Source organism: Pelophylax lessonae, assembly GCF_965119305.1.
Source record: "Pelophylax lessonae genome assembly, chromosome: 13".
NCBI lineage: Eukaryota > Metazoa > Chordata > Amphibia > Anura > Ranidae > Pelophylax > Pelophylax lessonae.
In genome coordinates, this window is record NC_138780.1 from 194,108,561 (window position 1) to 194,131,060 (window position 22,500).

The 22,500-nt window shown below is 48.2% G+C and overlaps 1 protein-coding gene across 2 annotated transcripts in view; it reads right to left on the reverse strand.

The window, feature by feature from the left end:
- Nucleotides 1–22,500, reverse strand: part of ITPK1 (inositol-tetrakisphosphate 1-kinase) — a 255,430-nt gene that overhangs the window by 229,125 nt on the left and 3,805 nt on the right. For both annotated transcript variants that reach the window (XM_082275448.1, XM_082275449.1), the window contains exon 2: nucleotides 10,395–10,573. In XM_082275448.1, coding sequence (XP_082131574.1) covers nucleotides 10,395–10,489 — 95 coding nt within the window. In that variant the 5' untranslated portion in view covers nucleotides 10,490–10,573. The remainder of the gene's footprint in view (nucleotides 1–10,394; nucleotides 10,574–22,500) is intronic.

Here is a 22,500-nt window from a genome sequence, read left to right on the forward strand (position 1 = left end):
TCAAGTGCAATGATAAAATAAAGAGAAGCAAGAACAATTCAAAGTGCACTGCAGGTCGTGGCTAGTAGGCATCCGGGGGCAACTGGAGAAATGCATGGTAAAAAAAGGGGTCACACCCCCCACAGAGACCACTGGCAGTGCCAGGACAAGGTCATCTAGAGCCCAGGGCAAACATGCCAAATAGCACCTCCTTCCCCATCATGAATAAGCATTATGTGTCAGCAAAAATTTGCCCCCCCCCACAAAAAAAATAAAAATGAACAAAAATTGGGCACTAATCTACATGATTCCCCCCCCCCCCTTAGCATAAATGGTCTCTTCTCCCAGTACAAATCTGCCCCCCTGCTGAAATGTCCCCCCTCCCAGCACAAATCTCTGCCCCTCCATTCCCCAAATCCCCCCAGCACAAATGCCCCCCCCCCAAAAAAAAAAAAATCACCCCCTCTAGCACAAATCCTCCACCCCTCAAATCCCCCTCACTCCAAATCACCCTACTAGCACAAATATCACCCCCCTCCCCATCATCAACCCTCCTAGCACAAAACCTCTTCTCCCATCCCCGTCCCAACACAACTCACCCCTGAATCACCACTCCTAGTGCGCACACCGCCAAATTTTCCCCTCCTAGCACAATTCTTACCCCCTACTGCCCCCCAAATTCTTCCTCCCAAAACAAATCCCCCCCCCCCCCCCACCTCACGATACCACAGTGCCCAGGGCAGGTTCCCCTCCTGCCCACCCCTTGCCCCGACCCTGGCAGTAGTTGGTTCATCCCCAAAAATACAGAGGCTGCCATCCACCAGTCCATTCACACCGGCTCCAATACCACAGTCTAGGGGGTGTCTTTTTAAGATGTATTGCTTGAAGGAACTTTAACAGGAGAGGGGGTCAGGGCATGGGATACGCTTGGCATACAGCAATTAGAAGACAATCTTCTCTTTAATCACTTGCTTACTCCGCACTTTCACCCCCTCCCTGTCCAGGCCAATTTTCAGCTTTCAGCGCTGTTGCACTTCGAATGACAATTGAGCGGTCATGCAACACTGTAATCATATGCCATTTTAAAACATTTGAGACAAAAAGAGCTTCCTTTTTGTTGTATTTATTCACCCCCTGGGTTTTAAATTTTTTTATTAAAAATTGAATAAGATTTTTCCTTAGTTTCGGTTAAAAAAAATTTTTGCAAATAAGTACTTTTTCTCCTTCGCTAATGTGCGCTGATGAGGCAGCACTGTTGGGCACGGGCAGGCAGCACCGTTGGGCCACGGCCAGGCAGCACCGTTGGGCCACGGCCAGGCAGCACCGTTGGGCCACGGCCAGGCAGCACCGTGGGGCACTGATGGAGCTGCACTGATAGTCAAGACACTGATCATCAGTGTAGATGTGTCCTGTCTCAGCCATTACTGCTCCCTTAAATACAGAAGGAGCCAAAAACTAAAAATGTACTCAGCATCCTACACTAGGAGGGAGCTACATCAATTTTCATACAGCATGGCCAAAAGCACAAATAAAATGTACAGGGAGGAACAAAAAAAAAAAAGGGCTATGAGCTCAATGTAAGCCCTTGTTGGTAGGAGTGCTACTTTAATCTGTCCAGTACTACGCCGAATAGTAATAATAAAAAATAAAATATAAATAAAAAAAAAACAAACAAATTTTTGAGTAATGGGAATCATTAATGAAGCCATTATTGAATCTCTCTTAGTGATCACATGTGTTGGGAGGCGGCATGTTCACTAAGTGCTAATGGAGAGTTAAAGCATTAGAAGTTCCTATCAAAGGCAAATGGTTGCTTTGTGAGCTGCATCAGTCCTACTCTCCCAGTGGATGGGGTTAGCTGGCCAATTCTTTTAACCCCCATTGCTGGCCCTTTAAGAGGTTTTTAACACCAGAGGCTGTCACTGTGGTCACGTGCTTGGGAGTCCACCTTACTGGCACCCAATTGCAGGGGAGGACTGGGGCCAGGGGGGGCAATTGCCCCCTGGGCCGCTCTGATGCCCCGTAAAAAGGCTGCACCGATTCCTCTATAGACCTACCTTAAGGGATTCCTGGTGAAGAGAAGTAAAAAGTCCCCACCGCTGACCTAAGTGTGGGTTGAAGACAAGGACAGAGTGCAGGCCTCAATTTAGAAAGCAACAGCAGAAAAGTAGAACGGCTCCACCTTGATTCGCAGGAATTATGTGACCCCCCCCGGCTGGATACTTGTCTCTGCTCTCTGCTGAGTGTTGCTAAAAACTGAATCTAATTTTTTTTAAAAAGCTCAGAAAATCAGAAGGACATATTAAAGAGGCACTGAGACTTAAAGCTGAACTCAGGCCAAAAAAACAATTGAGATCACTTGTACAGTAAAAATAAATGAGCACCAATGAAGTGCATGCAATGTGCACCCGCTGCTGCCTTTTGTATCATTTCACTTTCAATGCCTCAGTACAGTCAGCGCTGAAAGTTACAGTTCTACAAATGACTGGTGATCAGGTGGTAGGGACTTTGATGCTAATTTATTTTCATTTTTTTTTTCTGACACAAAAGCATGCAACGCTGCTTGTGGTATTTGCAACATCCCGTTCTCACTTAGCTGTGTATAGCCCTGGTCATTGCATACCATGGAGCAGCCATTCTTAACCACTTTACCACTAGAGCATTTTGCTGTCTTACGTCTGGGCCACTTTTTGCGATTCGGCGCTGTGCAACTTTAACTGACAATTGCACGGTCATGCGACGCCGTACCCAAACGAAATTTACGTCCTTTTTTTCCCCACAAACAGAGCTTTATTTTGGTGGTGTTTGATCACCTGTGCGATTTTTACTTTTTGAGCTATAAACAAAAAAAAGAGCGTTTATTTTGAAAAAATAACAATATTTTTAAAATTTTTTTTATATGAAATTCCCCCCAAAAAAGATGTAAAAAACAATTTTTTTAAAAATTTTTGGCCAATTTGTTTTCTGCTACCTATGTTTGGTAAAAAAAAAAAATCGCAATAAGCGTATTTTGATTGGTTTGCGCAAAAGTTATTGCGTTTACTAACTAAGGGAAAGATTTCTATCATTTTTGGTGGGTTTTTTTTTAACGAGTAATGGCGGCGATCTGCAATTTTTTTTTTTGCGGGACTGCGACATTGCGGCGGACAGATCGGACCCTTGACTGACATTTGACACTTTTGGGGGTACCAGTGACATTACTGCAGTAATCAGTGCTATAAATATGCACTGTTACTGTAAAAATGACACTGGCAGGGAAGGGGTTAATTTTATTGGAGAGGGAGGGGTTAATGTATGCCTGGTGCTTACTGATGTGTGGGGGAGGTGACTGTGTGAGCCAGGGACAGATCGGATGTTCAGCTATGCTGAGCACTCCGATCTGTCACTCCCTGTCACTTAGGAGATCCGCCCGCTCTGTTTACACAGGTGGGCGGATCTCCAAACTGGATTCCCCGACGATCGCCGCCGCTCCTCCCCTGGCCCGACTCCCGCTGTGAATGAAAACAGCGGGAGTGCGCCGCCGGCGGTGTGCGAGCGCCGCCTACAGGGGGAGGAGTCTGGCGACGTAGGTCTACGTCGTCAGACCTACAAGAGCCACTTTGCCGCAGTAGTACTACGGTACTCAGCGGTAAAGAACCCTGGGCTTCACCTAGTCCAGGGTTTCTCCCCCAGGGTTCCTCGAGCAATGAGCAATTTCTGCCTCTTAGATAAGTTCCCACTGACACCATTCAATTTTTTTAGCCATCTTTAAGGGCAGGGCTCGACAAATCCCAGGCGCCAGAATAAAATTTTATTCTGGCGCCTGGTCTTTTGTCTGCCCATCTACTGTTGGCAGCAGGTGCAGGGATGGATGCACAACTCCTATCACCTGAGACATGCAGTTCCGGGTGCAGAGCAGGTAGCATTTTGCGGGCAAACAGCAGGGTTTACTTTATGGAAGGAAGCAAACGGGGGGGGGGGGGGGGTGCGCTTGCACACACCCAGTGCGCCCCCCTTGCTATGTGTCCCAAGCTCCGTTTGTCTATCTGCTGGCCCAGGACCGGCATAGCGGGTGCCGCTGAGCAGATGGGAGAACGGACACACATCCGATCTCCTTCCCTTCTTGTTGCTACCCTGGAAGCGATGTGTATGACGTCACTTCTAGGTCCGAGTTGACAGTTTCCCCAGCCATTTAGGCTGGGAAAGAATGTAATCCAGTGCGACATGCATTACATTCAGAGGAGAACAAGGGAGATGCATTCCTTTTGCAGGGGCTTCCCGAGAAGGGAAATTTATTTCAAGGGTTCCCCTATGTTGAAAAGGTTAAATAAGGGTGTTCTAGAGGTTGCTAGTGGGTTCCTTGAGCTGTGGCTGATTGACATTCCATTTGATGGTGTCCGCATTCTTTGTGGCCAACACTACTTGGAAGAGGCAGCTGCAGGACACCAGTGATCTTGGGACTGAAGGTCGTTTCCCACTGGCCATCAATGTAAGGGGCATTTTCCCACTAATGATTGGCTTGGGCTCCCCAAGATCTAAACCTCTGGGGTAAAAGTTGGGAAAGGTTGCTATAGAGCAGTGATGGCGAACCTTGGCACCTCAGATGTCTTGGAACTACAATTCCCATGATGCTTATGCACTCTACTGTACAGTGTAGTTGAGCATCATGGGAAATGTAGTTCCAAAACATCAGGGGGTGCCAAGGTTCGCCATCACTGCTATAGAGGGTCACTTGATTGACAGCTCTGAGTCTGCTGGAGGTGATATCCAAGACGGCGAAACCCAGGAGTGGTCTCAGAACTTTTGGATATCACATCCAAGATTGTGGCAATCAGCAGCGGTCTCGGAACTTTTGCATATTACATCCAAGATGGCGGCAATCAGCAGTGGTCTCAGGACATTTGTATATCACATCCAAGATGGCGGCACCCGGCAGCAGTCTTTGGACTTTTTGATATCAAATCCAAGATGGCAGCACCCAGCAACAGAGTCAGCTGTTACCTAGAGTGGTCTGCATGCAAATATAGGAACGCCCACTCCTCCAGACTGACCTCCACCCGTCAAGGCATTTTCATATTTTCATAACTCCTCCCAAGAGCCAGCCCACTGCTTGCACTAGGACTGAGAGGTCTTGAGGGGAGTACTAAGGCAAGGTGCTGTGATGATTTCAGGTATGTACAGCCACCTAGTGGCCCCTCCTACTAACCTGCATTGCATAGAGAAGCACAGAGGTCCAGTGATGACATCCAGGGGCATGGGGTACCACCAGTCCTCCTGTATGATACCCAGGAAAGCAGGGGGGCCCTGGGTGAATCAGATGTGGGCAGGGAGGGTGATCAGTGCAGCAAGGGAGAAAACAAAATATAAGCAGATTGAATTTCAGCATTGATAAAAAGATGAAACCGTCACATATGACCTTTTCAGACCCCCTTTTTTAAGCCCGTAGCGTATGAATCACACTCAAAAAGACTTAACACCCGGTGCATAAAAAGTGCACACACACAAACGTGAGGAAACACAAAAACTGCACAGGGTGTGCGAAAATGGTCTGGCCTCCGAAGAGGTTGGACCTATACCTTGATCCCCCGGGGCGCAAGACTCCTGACAGGGACTGAGGTACTTCCTATGGTTTGCCTGGCCGAGACCTGGCAAACCCCGTTCTCCAGGGGGACTGCCGAAACAGCCCACCCCAAGTACTGGGTGGGGCTCCCCCAAAGAGAGACCCCATGAGAGAGGGCAAACTAAGCCAAAAGGCCATGTCCACCCCCTCCCAAGACTTTCAAGGTAGGCCCAGAGACCCGCAATGTACTCGTCGTGCAGAGGAAGAAAAAGGTGATAGTGAAGTGACAAAACACTACAAAGAAAAAGCACACACAAACAAAAAGGTGGGCAAGGGGAAGTGGAGGAGTGAATTAGTGCCTAAGTGAAAAACAAAGGCAGGCCTTCCGCCGGAATAAAAATTCCTCTGGTCGAAGCCAAAAGGCCTTGCCCAAGAGGCAGGTGCTTAAAAAAGTGTGTAGGTGCAGTGACCATGGTGCCGAAAAACTCAAGGCGAGCTGCCCCTCACCAGTGAGAATTAAGGCACCCCTGGGCTGCCACCCCAGGGGCACATACACTACGGGCTTTTTCTACCCTGGCCCAAAGGCCAGACCGAGTGTAGCCCTTACCTACCAGGAGGCATCAGAACTTTGGACAGCTTAGGGAGAACCTACCTTCAACTGGGGACAAGCCTTTTGCAAGGCCAGATTCAACCCAGGAGAGAAAGCCCTCCCCTCGCCATCCTGTTCCTCAGCCCATTACATCCAGGAACAGTTCCACCGGCCCCCTGAACCGGCTTTCCTGCCCCCTTCAAACTGGTTAGGACAGTTCAACCCATTCAAATCAGAAGGCGGCGGGCCCCACATGCTTTCCCAGATGACCTACTCCCCATACCTCAATACTCAGAGCGCTCCGGGTTTCGGTCATACTGGTACTAGCTAAGGCCCATACCAACTGATAAGAACAGATACTACACTTGATCTTAGCCAAAAGGCCGAGAAGCGATGACCTTTTCAGACTTTTTTTTTTTTTTTTTTAAAGCCCGTAGCGTGTGAAACACACTCAAAAGACTTCACCCGGTGCATAAAAAAGTGCACACACACAAACGTGAGGAACACAAAAAGTGCACAGGGTGTGCAAACAAATGGTCTTCCCTCCGAAGAGGTAGGACCCGAACCTCGATCCCCCGGGGCGCAAGACTCCTGACAGGGATTTAAGGTACTCATGGTCTGTCTGACCGAAACCAGACTGACCCCGTTCTTCAGGGGGACTGCCGAAACAGCCCCCACCGAGTACTAAGTAGGGCTCCCCCGAAGGGAGACCCCATGAGAGAGGGCGGACCAAGCCAAAAGGCCATATCCACCCCCTCCCAAGACTCAAGGTAGGGCCCGAGGACCCACACCCTACAAGTCGTGCAAGTGAAAAAAGGTGATAGCAAGTGACAAACTACAAAGAAAAGGCACACACAAACAAAAAGGTGGGGGAAGGGAAGTGGAGAAGTGAATTAGTGCCCTTGTGAAAATACAAGGGCAGGCCTTCCGGCCGGAATAAAAATTCCTCTGGTCGAAGCCAAAAAGGCCTTGCCCAAGAGGCAGGTGCTTAAAAAAGTGTGCGTAGGTGCAGTGACCATGGTGCCGAAAAACTCAAGGTGAGCTGCCCCTCACCAGTGAGAATTAAGGCACCCCTGGGCTGCCACCCCAGGGGCACATACACTACGGGCTTTCTCTACCCCGGCCCAATGGCCAGACCGAGTGTAGCCCTTGCCTACCAGGAGGTTTGGAACGTGGACAGCTTAGAGAGAGCCTGCCTTCAACTGGGGACAAGCCTTTTGCAAGGCCAGATTCAACCCAGGAGGAAAGGCCCTCCCACCGCCATCCCAATTCCTCACCAATTACATCCAGGAGCAATACTAACCGTCATTTCCCAGCTTTCTTGCTCCCTTCAAACTGGTAGGGGCGGACCCATTCAAATCAGGAAGGCATTGGAACCCTCCGGCTTTCTCTGGTTTGGCCTACTCCGGTCCTCCAGTTACGCCCAGAGCGCCCCGGTATACTTCGGCCACCACCGATACTAACCTTCAGGTTCCATTCCAACACTGATAAGAACAGATACTACACTTGATCTTAGCCAAAAGGCCGAGAAGCGATGACCTTTTCAGACATTGCGGACGCAGCATATAATTGTGTGTTGTTTTACCAGTGTGTGTGCGTGGCGGGTTTAGCGGAGCGATGCTTTTGCTTCTCTTTAGCTTATGGCTACAGTGCACGCAAGCCCTTACCGACGCAATGCATTGTGGGGCTTTGTGCCAGATTTAAAACACTTCTAACAAAAGGGGAGCCGGACCTCTGACACATCACATGGGAGAGCGTAGAATGTTACAGATAGCCGGACTTTTCCTGTAGAATGCTTTTGGAAAATGTAGCTGCACAGTTATAGAAAATGAGGTTAGAAAAAAAAAGGGTTTTGCTTTAACCACTTCTGGGCCGGAAGGATTTTCCCCCTTAATGACCAGGCCGTTTTTTGCGATTCGGCACTGCATTACTTTAATGGACAATTGCGCGGTCGTGCGACGCTGTACCTAAATAAAATTGATGTCCTTTTTTTCCCACAAATAGAGCTTTATTTTGGTGGTATTATTGATCACCTGTGCGATTTTTATTTTTTGCGCTATAAACAAAAAAAGAGCGACAAAAATTCTGAAAAAAAAAAAAAAAAAAAAAAAAAAAAAACACCACAATATTTTTCACTTTCTGCTATATAACATTCCCAATAAAAAAAAAAAAAAAAAAAAAAAAAGAAGGAGTAAAAATCTAATTTTTTCATAATTTTAGGCCAATTTACATTCTGCTACATATTTTTGGTCAAAAAAAAAAAAAAAAATCCCGCTAAGCGTATTTTGATTGGTTTGTGCAAAAGTTATCGCGTCTACATTTCTCACATTTTGCTATATCACATTCCCAAAAAAAATTAAAAATCTAATTTTAACATTTTAGGCCAATTTGTTTTCTGCTACATATTTTTATTTTTTTTCCAAAAAAAAAAAAAAATCGCAAATTAGAGTATTTCGATTGGTGCGCAAAACTTATCACGTCTACAAACTACGGGAAAGATTTATTGTTTTTTGTTTACTAGTAATGGCTGCGATCTGCAATTTTCAGTGCGAATGTGATATTGCGGCAGACAGATCGGACCCCTAACTGACATTTTTGACACTTTTGGGGGGGACCAGTGACATTACTCCAGTAATCAGTGCTATAAATATGCACTGTTACTGTAATAACGACACTGACAGGGAAGGGGTTAACATTGTGGGTGATCAAGGGGTTAAAAGTGAGCCTAGGGGAGTGATTCTAAGTGTGGGGGGGAGGGGGGGGGACATGGCTTGTGAAGTGACCATAGAGACCTGTGATCCTATATAGAAGGATCACAGGCGCTCTGTGATCATTCCAGAGAGAGGAATGGTCAGCTGTGATTACAACATCCGACCGTCCTCTCTCAGCGAGGAGCGATCGCGGGTGTCAGGCGGCAATCAGAGCAGTCTGCCCCGTTCATCGGCGTCCCCGCTGCCGAGTGGGGGCGGGAGTGCGCCGCCAGTGACGAGCGTTCGCCCCCTAGCTGCAGGCGTGCGACCGACGTACAGCTACGTCGGTTCGCGCAGGAGGGGCTGCCTGCAGTAAATCTGAGGCGGGGCCGTCTAGAAGAGATTAAAAAAATATTACTTTAAAGGGTCAGTGCACCAAAAAGTGATACTTTAATTACACCGAGAACCAGATAGTCAATATCTGCCACTGGCATCTTATGTCCTATATATACTCCAACAGTGATGTCTCAATACCATCATTCCTGTACACTTGGGAGTTTTGGGGTCCTTACCCACCTTTTGTGTGTTACAGCTCCTCCTAAAAATAAAAATCCGGCATGGTGGGAACCCCTCATAATGAGCACAGCAGGTGTACAGACCCAGGAACTCAGCACAGGGATAGTGAGAACCTCTCATAATGGGCACAGCAGGTGTACAGACCCAGGAACTCAGCACAGGGATGGTGGGAACCTCTCATAATGGGCACAGCAGGTGTACAGACCCAGGAACTCAGCACAGGGATGGTGGGAACCTCTCATAATGGGCACAGCAGGTGTACAGACCCAGGAACTCAGCACAGGGATGGTGGGAACTCGTCATAATGGGCACAGCAGGTGTACAGACCTAGGAACTCAGCACAGGGATGGTGGGAACCCCTCATAATGGGAACAGCAGGTGTACAAACACGGCAACTCAGCACAGAGATGGTGGGAACCCCTCATAAAGGGCACAGCAGGTGTACAGACCCCGGAACTCAGCACAGAGATGGTGGGAACCCCTCATAATGGGCACAGCAGGTGTACAGACCTGGGAATTTAGCACAGGGATGGAGGAACCCCTCATAATGTGCAAAGCAGGTGTACAAACCCGGGAACTCAGCACAGAGATGGTGGGAACCCCTCATAATGGGCACAGCAGGTGTACAAACCCGGGAACTCAGCACAGGGATGGTGGGAACCCCTCATAATGGACAGGTATACACAGACATAGGAACTCAGCACAGGGATGGTGGGAACTCAGCACAGGGATGGTGAGATTCCCTCACAATGGGCACAGCGGGTGTAAAGACCTCATAATTCAGTACAGGGTTGGTTGGAAGCCCTCATAATGGACACAGCAGGTGTACAGACCCGAGAACTCACACACAGATCACATGAATAGAGACTTTATAAGAAAACTGTTAAACTCTCCAGCATCCACCAAAGAAATACCAGTTCTGGGTGTACTTGCCCTTTAAACAGTTAGAGTCACGATAGCGGCACGCTTTCAAAAAGATTGCAGGTCTCTTGTGTGACCAAAGCATTCCAATGACACCTACCTGCACAAGTCAGCAAAGGCTTGAAAGTTGAGTTTCTTGATCTTCTTGTCGCTCATCCAATACCCGACCCGCTTCCCTTTCAGGAACGTCTGCATTTTTTCTGCACGTTTTCTGCGCCGCGCCACCAGAGGTCGGGTCAGTCTAAACCGCCTTCAGTGAACGCAGCCCACGCGGTTCACCTGTGGAAAGAAGAAGCCGAAGTTAGAATGACTTCTGCGAACACGCAAAGCACAGAATCTCTTCATCTTAGGAGCCGCTCACACCAGCAGACGCCCATTACGGTGTGCCTAATGGGCACGCGCGCCCAAGATGTGGTGTTAAAAATAAATACATCGCAGTGCTTACCTTTAAAAATAGAATTAAATAAATAAAATAAATTAAAAAAAAAAAAACTTATTTTAAAAAACTTTAAAATTTTTACAACTTTTTTAAAAAAATTTTAAAACTTATTTAAAAAAACTTAAAGCTATTCCCCAACAGTGCATTGTGGTATGTTATAGAGCATCAAAACAAGTGATGCAAATATTCAACACATCCCTTTTTTTTTTTTTTCCAGGTCACATATAGTCTGCAGCATGTTGGTGTAAACTAAATCAATAGGACATAAGGCAACTGTCTATGCCTTGGGGCTGCGCTGTCTGACGGGACTGCTGTGAACAAGCCCTTACAGGCAATGAAGGGTTAAGATTAAAAAAAGAAAAAGAAAAAAAAAAAGACTCCATTTACAAAAAGACGAGGGGGCGTAATTGCGCTCAAACATAAATTATTCAGCCGTTTTACTCAATGATACAGTGTCAGGAAGAGGAACGCACAGAGGACACAAATTAGCAACAAAGCAAAAATACCACCAGAAAAAAGGTGCTTTGCCAGATTTCAGCGCATCTGTAGTTATATTCTCCATCCACGTCATAGAAGGGCACGAGGAGAAGGATGAACGTTCCACATTTAAATAACTCAAACTGGGGTATTTTCTCACTCTGATAGCCAACTACAAGTCTCAGCAAGCCCGCCAAGAATTATTTATCTCTTTATTGTGAACCTGTGAGAAAAAGCACTCAAGTCCTCATTTATCTCTGTATATACTGGCATGGGGGAGAAATTCATTCTCAAATTCAGAAGCAGTGTTTTTCTATGAGAGAAAAATCTTGGCAAGTTGCCAGCTTTTTAATGTAAACACACAGCTGGCTGCATTCACAGCTGGGCATTTAAAATCGTGGGCAGATTTGCCGCGATTCTGCCCGCAATTTCAAAACACCCAGGTGTGAATAAAATTAATGGCATCTGAAATGTGCATTGTGCGATTTGTCAATCAAGGCACCTAAAAACACGGTGTAGTTCTGCAGTGAAGTCGCGGGAAACTGCATAGCGTGAAGCTTGTCGCCCAAAAAAAGTTCAGGAGACTCTTTCGATCACGATTTATCAAGCGACAGAACCACACTGCATTTTTAGATGCCATTAAAAATGAATGGCAACTGAAATTCACGTGGTTCAATTTCTCATGTGGCAGAGCCGCCAGCCATCCAATCTGATTTGCTAGACAGAAGGGGAACAACCATCCAGGCCCCCTTCATCAGTGTTTCCTTCCAGCAGTGTCCCACCTCACTAAAGGTCTTCTCAGTCAGTGTCCCCCACATTAAAGGTCCTCTCCATCAGTGTCCCCATCAGAGGTGCACTCCATCAGTGTCTCCTTCAATAAAAGCTCCCCCTCCATCAGTGTCCCCCTCATTAAAAAACTTTCCTCCATCAATGTCCCCATCATTAAAAGGTAGACTCCATCAGTGTCCCCTTCATTAAAGGTCCACCCCATCAGTGTCCCCTTCATTAAAGGTCCACCCCATCAGTGTCTCCTCATTAAAGGTCCACCCCATCAGTGTCCCCCTCATTAAAGGTCTACTCCATCAGTGCCCCCCTCATTAAAGGTCCACCCCATCAGTGTCCCCCTCATTAAAGGTCTACTCCATCAGTGCCCCCCTCATTAAAGGTCTACTCCATCAGTGCCCCCCTCATTAAAGGTCTACTCCATCAGTGCCCCCCTCATTAAAGGTCTACTCCATCAGTGCCCCCCTCATTAAAGGTCTACTCCATCAGTGCCCCCCTCATTAAAGGTCCACTCCATCAGTGTCCCCCTCATTAAAGGTCCACTCCATCAGTGTCCCCCTCATTAAAGGTCCACTCCATCAGTGTCCCCCTCATTAAAAGTCCACTCCATTAGTGTCCCCCTCATTAAAAGGTCCACTCCATCAGTATCCCCCTCATTAAAGGTCTTCTCCATCAGTGTCCCCCTCATTAAATGTCCTCTCCATCAGTGTCCCCCCTCATTAAAAGTCCTCTCCAGCAGTGTCCCCATCAGAGGTCCACTCCATCAGTGTCTCCTTCAATAAAAGCTCCCCCTCCATCAGTGTCCCCCTCATTAAAAAAACTTTCTTCCATCAATGTCCCCATCATAAAAAGGTAGACTCCATCAGTGTCCTCTTCATTAAAGGTCCACCCCATCAGTGTCCCCTTCATTAAAGGTCCACCCCATCAGTATCCCCTTCATTAAAGGTCCACCCCATCAGTATCCCCTTCATTAAAGGTCCACCCCATCAGTATCCCCCTCATTAAAAGTCCACTCCATCAGTGTCCCCCTCATTAAAAGTCCACTCCATCAGTGTCCCCCTCATTAAAAAGGTCCACTCCATTAGTGTCACCCTCATTAAAAGGTCCACTCCATCAGTATCCCCCTCATTAAAGGTCTTCTCCATCAGTATCCCCCTCATTAAAGGTCTTCTCCATCAGTGTCCCCCTCATTAAATGTCCTCTCCAGCAGTGTCCCCCTCATTGAAAGGTCCCTCCATCAGTATTCTCCCCATTAAAGGCTCCCTCCATTAGTGTCCCCCTCAAAAAAGGTCCCCCATCAAGTGTCCCCATCATTAGAGCTCCCCCACAATAAATTCCCTTACCGAGGGCTGGATGGGAGGCTGGGAGCTGGGTCCCAGTAGACGAAGCTCTATGGGTGCGACTTGATTGGTGGGATTTAGTGGGCTCAGAAACACGGTGCAGCAGCCCCGTCTGGATGAGAAATTTGGGTTAACTTTTTCTCCACTGAATGCTGGGGGGCGGACCTACCACGCCGCTGGTTAGTTGCAAGACAGCAGGGGCCCCCACCAACCAACAACTAATGCTGGCAGAAGATGGGACTGCAACAGCGGAGCCACAGAAGAATCATTGGCAACTCTGCTCAGGACGCCAAGTCCCCCTACATGTGGCTGGCCACCCCCAATGGCGGCCCTGCAACCCTGGGCCACCGGACAAATGTAGTTCAAATCTCCTGCGCTCAAGTGCGATAATGGGAAGGAAGAGGTCAGTTTCCAATGTAGATGGATGGGTATTAAAAACGACAACAACAGGAGGTGAGTGAGAGCTTGGTTAAAGTTTTGGGTTGGTTTTTTTTTGCTTATTGCGTATTATGTAAATAGTTTAGGGCCATTTACACTAATGCTAGCCATACACGTATAGATTTTTGGACGGGAATATTCGTAGAACATTCTTTGAATAGACGAATGCCGTTCGAAAATTGTCTTTTGCTTTTAACATTTAATTTTAAAATGAATGTAATTTCTGAACGATTACCACATACACCACTGCCCGAAAATTCGTTGATCGAGAAAAGTTTTCCCTTCTGCCCCTACGAATTTTCCCGTCGCTGCAGTCGAAAAGGGACATCGATTTAACCCCACTAACGATTAGAAAATCAAACGAATTTTCTTGAAACGAAAATTTCCGGATGAAAATCTATACGTGTATGGCCAGCATAAGGCTCAGTTCACACTAATGCGACCTATGATGCAACTTTGCTAGGAGATTTGCTGGCGACTTGAATACTACTTTAACTACTTAAGCCCCGGAAGATTTTACCCCCTTCCTGACCAGGGCCTATTTTGCGATTCGGCACTGCGTGACTTTAACGGACAATTGCATGGTCGTGCGACACTGTACCTAAACAAATTTGACGTCCTTTTTTTTCCACAAATAGAGCTTTCTTTTGGCGGTATTTGATCATCTGTGCAATTTTTTGATCATGCGCTATTAACAAAAAAAAAAAAAGAGCGACAATTTTGCAAAAATAACAATATTTTTCACATTTTTTTATATGAAATTCCCCCCCCAAAAAAAATGTAAAAATCAAAATTTTTTAACATTTTTGGCCAATTTGTTTTCTGCTACATATGCTTAGTAAAAGAAAAAAAAAAAAAAAAAATCGCAAAAAGCGTATTTTGATTGGTTTGCGCAAAAGTTATTGCATTTACTAACTAAGGGAAAGATTTTTGTAATTTTTTGTTGTTTTTTTTAACGAGTAATGGCGGCGATCTGCGATTTTTTTTTGCGAGACTGCGACATTGCGGCGGACAGATCGGACCCTTGACTGACATTTTTGACACTTTTGGGGGTACCAGTGACATTACTACAGTAATCAGTGCTATAAATATGCACTGTCGCCATAGGTCGCCTGCCATAGAGAAGCTGTGGACCCGTTCTAATAGGAGTGACACAAGTCGCTCCGACTTAGAAAAAGGGTCAGGAGCTTCTTTGGGGCGACCTGGAGCGACCTGCATTGACTTCAATGATATGAAGTCCGTGCCGGCCGCTCCGAGGTCGCGGTGCGAGCTGCGCACCGCAACCTGTGAGGTCGCCCCGGCAAGTAGCGTCGCCCCAGTGTTAACAGGGTCTTACTGTAAAAATGACACTGGCAGTGAAGGGGTTAACTTTATTGGGAAAGGAGGTGTTAAGTGTGTCCCTAGGGGCGTGTTTCTAACTGTGATTGGACATGGCTACTGGTGTAGGAACAGAGATCAACGGTCCTACATAGTAGAACCGTGTGATCTCCATTTTTACACAGGAGAGAATGACAGGCGGCTTTGTTTACATTAGCCGCCTGCCTTTCTCCCTTCACGGCGAACGATCGCGAGTGTACAAAACGCACTGATTTGTTAGGGAACGAGCTGGAGCGGGCGCGCGCTTGCCCGCTATTGGCTCACAAGCTAGTGACAGGCTAGTGACGTACCGGTACGTCACTTTGCCTGGCCGGGGCTGACTGCCGCAGTATATGTACTTGCGGCGGTTGGCAACCGGTTAATGCGACTTTCAGGGAATGCCTGGGTAATCTTCCTGTAACGTCGGGGTCCAAATCACATTGATACAGATGAGGATCCGACTTGCAGGCGACTTCCATTAAAGTCTATGGGGTGCACCTTAAAATAGATCTAAACCCAATCACTAGAGGGCACTAGAGTGCATGTAGACAAGAAGTGGCTGCAAAGGGGAGATCTGCAGCACTAAGGTGCAACATAAAATAAAAAAAGTCGAGGACAAACATATTTAAAAATTAATTGCAACTGTTTATGACACACGGCGTGGAAATGAGAGGTCAGTTAGGGTTCACGTCGGTCTGAATGCAGCAAACTGTATTTTCCCCGTGTTCTGGCTCACTTCAAGTCTCTGCAAGCATACAGCGAGCATCTGAGATATTTTAGTTTTTATTTAACCCCAGGGAAGGCATTTTGTCTTTTCATTCGCTGGTCATTTTAGCCTTGTTGATGACATGTTATAACAGCACGCCTTTACCCGACTCACCCAGAAGGGCTTTAGCATCAGGTCTTGCAGCTTACCTGTTCTGGTGTGCTGCAACATACATTGGAGGGGAGCTGGGGGTGGCGCTGAATAAATGAATGGCACCACACTATTGCAAGGCAAGGAATCGCACACAAAAGGTATGAACAGGCCCTAGCATCTTATGCAGAGGCGTAACTAGAACCTTCAGGGCCCCGATGCAAGAAACCATGAAGGGCCCCCCGGACCCCTGGTCCTTCCCTTCAAGCCTGGGGCTCTTCCCACTGACTCTCGTTACGGGACCCTTTCACAAGTTCTGCAGTGGGCCCCCTTCCTGCCATCTTGGGGCCTCCCCACGTTGGTGGAATGTCAGGGCCCGGCCGCAAGTGTGACCTTTGCGATCCTGGAAGTTCACCCACTGGTGTCAGTAGTATTTTTTTTTTTTTTGGTATTTTAATTGTATCATTTTTTTATCATTTTATTTTTTTTACAATGTCACTGACTATGACTCTGTCCATTCAGAAAAGGAAGGAGCTGGTAAATTACATATTTACCAACCCCTTCCTGGTTCTCTATTGTGAGCACAGTGAGGGGGGGGGGGACCAGGGGAGCACACAGGGGCCCAGAGGCAGCAGAACACAAGTGAACTGGATAGGAGGAGTGGCGGGGGCAGCGTACAGAGGAACCAATCTCCTGCTTTTTCCTCCTGCAGCTATAGGAGGAAAAAGCAGGACAGTGATTTCTCTACATGCTGCCCCCGCCGCCCCTCCTATCCAGGTGTACAGGGGAGCCGCATGGGGCCCAGTGCAATTACAACCCCTGTAGTTACGCCCCTAATCTTATGGTATTATACACATTACCATACCTCCCAACTTTTTGGGATGGGAACAAGGGACACATTAGTAAAAGTATTGAGACATAGGACACAACCCCACCACGAAGAAAGAAAAAAGAAGAAGAACAAGAAGAACAAGAAGAAGAAGAAGACGACAAGAACAAGAAGAAGAAGAACAAGAAGAACAAGAAGAACAAGAAGAAGAAGAAGAAGACGACGACAAGAACAAGAAGAAGAAGAACAAGAACAAGAAGAACAAGTAAACCCACAAGTGCTTTTTTTTACCACTACTAATCCTTTATATTGGCTTTTAAAATTTACAAATGCAGCAAATCAGAAATTAGATGAAAGGTTGAGCACCAGGAAACACTAAAAAGTGCATTTTATATACAACTATATAGATCAGACCAAAATGATGGACAAATGAGGAGGAAAGAGGGACTTTGTTCCAAATCAGGGACAGTTTCTCTAAATCAGAGACAGTTGGGACCAGTACAATGTCACCTAGAGCCCAGGGCAAACATGCCAAATTGCTCCCCCCCCCCCAAAGGTGTAGGAGCATGTGTCAGCAAAAATGCTCTTGCACTCCCCCCCCCCCCAAAAGAAAAAAAAAAAAAAAAAAAAAAAGAATTGGGCACTAATCTGCATGATTACACCTTAGCATAGATTCTCCCTCCTCCCAGTACAAATCAGTCCCCTGCTGAAATTCCCCCTCCCAACACAAATCTCTGCTGGCTCCATCCCCCAAATCCCCCAAGCACAAATGCCCCCCCCCCCCCTCAAGAAAAAAAAAATGTTAATAATGATAATCACCCCTTTAAGCACAAATCCTCAACCTCTCAAACTTCCCCTCCACATATACCCCCCACCCCCCCCCACACGCATACACAGACTCCAAATCCCCCTCCTAGCATAAGAACCACCCCCCGTCAATCATCCCTACTAGCACAAATCCCCCCCCCCCTCAAATTTTCCCTCCAAATATACATCCCCCCCACACACACTCCAAATCCCACACCTAACATAAGCACCACCCCCCAATCATTCCTACCAGCACAAATCCCCCCCCCTTAAATTTTCCCTCCAAATATACACCCCCCCCCCCCCACATGCACAGACTCCAAATCCCCCTCCTATTATAAGCACCACCCTCCAATCATCCCTACTAGCACAAATCCCCCCACCCCTCAAATTTTCCCTCCAAATATACACCCCCCCCCCCCACAAGCACAGACTCCAAATCCCACATCTAACATAAGCACCACCCCCCAATCATTCCTACCAGCACAAATCCCCCCCCCCTTAAATTTTCCCTCCAAATATACACCCCCACCCCCCCAAATGCACAGATTCCAAATCCCCCTCCTATTATAAGCACCACCCTCCAATCATCCCTACTAGCACAAATCCCCTCCCCTCAAATTTTCCCTCAAACTATACATTCTCACCCCCCATTCCACCCCAAATAAAAAAAAAAAATTCTCCACCTAGCACAAATCCCCTACCCCCCTCTACCATAGCACCTCTTCTAGCACAAAAGCACAACCCCCCTTCCCCCCCCCCCCCAAAATCGACCCTACTAGCACAAACCCTCTCCCAACACAAATCACTCCTGAATCGCCACTCCTAGCACACACCAGCAAGTTTCCCCTCCTAGAACAATTCTTACCCCCTGCTGCCCCCCAATTTCCTCCTCCAAACACAAATCCCCTCCCCCCACCTCATATGATACCACAGTGCCCAGGGCAGGTGCACCTCATGCCCACCCCTTGTCCCGGCCATGGTTGGAAGCAATGACATTACTGCAATGCATTGCCCAGAACATACAATACCGTGTTTCTGCATTATTCATTTTGAATGGCACCCCCAACGCACTAAAGCAATGCCACGGTTTTGCAGCGCACCGCAAAGCATGATAGTGCGTGGCATTACAAAGGAAAAGTCAAGTCTGTTTTTGCTATGTCAGGGTGCACGGGGAGTCCAATAATTTCAATGCGCTGCCTTAACGCAATGCACACACATAGCATGCATTTAAGAAGTGCAAAAAAAAGGAAATCATGCATCTGGGTAAAGGTGCACTTTAAAATAGATATAAACCCAATCACTAGAGGGCACTAGAGTGCATGTAGACAAGAAGTGGCTGCAAAGGGGAAACTGCAGCACTAAGGTGCAACATAAAACGAAAATAAAGTCGAGGACAAACATATTTAAAATAAATTTCACCTGTTTATGACACGCGGCGTGGAAATGAGAGGTCAGTTAGGGTTTACATCAGTCTGAATGCAGCAAACTGTATTTTCCCCGTGTTCTGGCTCACTTCAAGTCTCTGCAAGCATCTGAGATTTTTTAGTTTTAATTTAACCCCAGGGGAGGCATTTTGTCTCTTCACTCGCTGGTCATTTTAGCCTTGTTGATGACATGTTATAACAGCACGCCTTTAACCGGCTCGCCCAGAAGGGCTTGAGCATCAGGTCCTGCAGCATGCCTTTATTTTCACTGAGCAGAGCTAAGATAGCGCTGTGCAACGTGATCAGAGAGAGAGATGTATGCTTGCTCAACCAAAACTCTGCCCATGCAAGAGGGGCTCTGCTCTACCTACTGCAAAGAGCCAAGTCAGCCCTAGAGGAGAGCGCAAAGAACAAAGCCAGCCCTAGAGGAGAGCGCAAAGAGCCAAGTCAGCCCTAGAGGAGAGCGCAAAGAACCAAGTCAGCCCTAGAGGCGAGCGCAAATAGCAACAAAATCAGCCCTAGAGGAGAGCGCAAAGAGCAACAAAATCAGCCCTAGAGGAGAGCGCAAAGAGCAACAAAGTCAGCCCTAGAGGAGAGCGCAAAGAGCAACAAAGTCAGCCCTAGAGGAGAGCGCAAAGAGCAACAAAGTCAGCCCTAGAGGAGAGCGCAAAGAGCAACAAAGTCAGCCCTAGAGGAGAGCGCAAAGAGCAAAGTCAGCCCTAGAGGAGAGCGCAAAGAGCCAAGTCAGCCCTAGAGGAGAGCGCAAAGAGCCAAGTCAGCCCTAGAGGAGAGCGCAAAGAGCCAAGTCAGCCCTAGAGGAGAGCGCAAAGAGCCAAGTCAGCCCTAGAGGAGAGCGCAAAGAGCCAAGTCAGCCCTAGAGGAGAGCGCAAAGAGCCAAGTCAGCCCTAGAGGAGAGCGCAAAGAGCCAAGTCAGCCCTAGAGGAGAGCGCAAAGAGCCAAGTCAGCCCTAGAGGAGAGCGCAAAGAGCCAAGTCAGCCCTAGAGGAGAGCGCAAAGAGCAAAGTCAGCCCTAGAGGAGAGCGCAAAGAGCAAAGTCAGCCCTAGAGGAGAGCGCAAAGAGCAAAGTCAGCCCTAGAGGAGAGCGCAAAGAGCCAAGTCAGCCCTAGAGGAGAGCGCAAAGAGCCAAGTCAGCCCTAGAGGAGAGCGCAAAGAGCCAAGTCAGCCCTAGAGGAGAGCGCAAAGAGCCAAGTCAGCCCTAGAGGAGAGCGCAAAGAGCCAAGTCAGCCCTAGAGGAGAGCGCAAAGAGCCAAGTCAGCCCTAGAGGAGAGCGCAAAGAGCCAAGTCAGCCCTAGAGGAGAGCGCAAAGAGCCAAGTCAGCCCTAGAGGAGAGCGCAAAGAGCCAAGTCAGCCCTAGAGGAGAGCGCAAAGAGCCAAGTCAGCCCTAGAGGAGAGCGCAAAGAGCCAAGTCAGCCCTAGAGGAGAGCGCAAAGAGCCAAGTCAGCCCTAGAGGAGAGCGCAAAGAGCCAAGTCAGCCCTAGAGGAGAGCGCAAAGAGCCAAGTCAGCCCTAGAGGAGAGCGCAAAGAGCCAAGTCAGCCCTAGAGGAGAGCGCAAAGAGCCAAGTCAGCCCTAGAGGAGAGCGCAAAGAGCCAAGTCAGCCCTAGAGGAGAGCACAAAGTGCCAAGTCAGCCCTAGAGGAGAGCACAAAGTGCCAAGTCAGCCCTAGAGGAGAGCACAAAGTGCCAAGTCAGCCCTAGAGGAGAGCACAAAGTGCCAAGTCAGCCCTAGACGAGAGCACAAAGTGCCAAGTCAGCCCTAGAGGAGAGCACAAAGAGCCAAGTCAGCCCTAGAGGAGAGCACAAAGAACAAAGCCAGCCCTAGAGGGGAGCACAAAGTACAAAGTCAGCCCTAGAGGAGAGCACAAAGAGCCAAGTCAGCCCTAGAGGAGAGCACAAAGTGCCAAGTCAGCCCTAGAGGAGAGCGCAAAGAGCCAAGTCAGCCCTAGAGGAGAGCGCAAAGAGCCAAGTCAGCCCTAGAGGAGAGCGCAAAGAGCCAAGTCAGCCCTAGAGGAGAGCGCAAAGAGCCAAGTCAGCCCTAGAGGAGAGCGCAAAGAGCCAAGTCAGCCCTAGAGGAGAGCGCAAAGAGCCAAGTCAGCCCTAGAGGAGAGCGCAAAGAGCCAAGTCAGCCCTAGAGGAGAGCGCAAAGGGCCAAGTCAGCCCTAGAGGAGAGCGCAAAGAGCCAAGTCAGCCCTAGAGGAGAGCGCAAAGAGCCAAGTCAGCCCTAGAGGAGAGCGCAAAGAGCCAAGTCAGCCCTAGAGGAGAGCGCAAAGAGCCAAGTCAGCCCTAGAGGAGAGCACAAAGTGCCAAGTCAGCCCTAGAGGAGAGCACAAAGTGCCAAGTCAGCCCTAGAGGAGAGCACAAAGTGCCAAGTCAGCCCTAGACGAGAGCACAAAGTGCCAAGTCAGCCCTAGAGGAGAGCACAAAGAGCCAAGTCAGCCCTAGAGGAGAGCACAAAGAGCCAAGTCAGCCCTAGAGGAGAGCACAAAGAACAAAGCCAGCCCTAGAGGAGAGCGCAAAGAGCCAAGTCAGCCCTAGAGGAGAGCGCAAAGAGCCAAGTCAGCCCTAGAGGAGAGCACAAAGTGCCAAGTCAGCCCTAGACGAGAGCACAAAGTGCCAAGTCAGCCCTAGAGGAGAGCACAAAGAGCCAAGTCAGCCCTAGAGGAGAGCACAAAGAGCCAAGTCAGCCCTAGAGGAGAGCACAAAGAACAAAGCCAGCCCTAGAGGAGAGCACAAAGTGCCAAGTCAGCCCCAGAGGAGAGCAAAGTGCCAAGTCAGCCCCAGAGGAGAGCACAAAGTGCCAAGTCAACCCTAGAGGAATTTAGAGATTACATTGTAAACTAGTAATTGTAATGATTATGCTGTTCTGGGTCCCCTCTACTATCTTTAGTAAACAAAAGCCCAGATAAAGTGTATTCTGTGCCGCTAGTGTGTGTGTGTGTGGGCGGGGGGGGGGGGGGGGGAGGGAGGGGGTAGGTGTCACAAGGAAAGAGAAGTAAAATGTTAAGGTGTTCATACCCTTTCTGCTAAGGAAATCTCATTTTCTTCCTGTATTCTCCCGATCTGAGAAAAATGTTGTTACTTCCTGAGCCAGAGACACCCTGCCACTGGGGTAGCAAGGTTAAATCTCCCCAATGGGGACACGGTAACAATAACCAGCCTGAGAATTAAACCCTTTCCTGTTCGTGCCAAAACGTAAAATTTTGGCTGGCACATGGCACATGCGTTGCATTAAGGCAGCCCTTTCCGAACCATCTAAAAAGAGGACAGCACCATTTTTTGGCAGCAGAGCACACCACAACGCATGGCAGTGCTTTACCAAGCTTTCAGGTGCGCTGCAATGCCTCAGTGCCCTGGGGTGCCAATCGAAACGAATGGTGCTGCAGTGTGCAATGTACCCTGAGGGCCTCCTTACCCGTCTACCCGCTATGTCACCATCG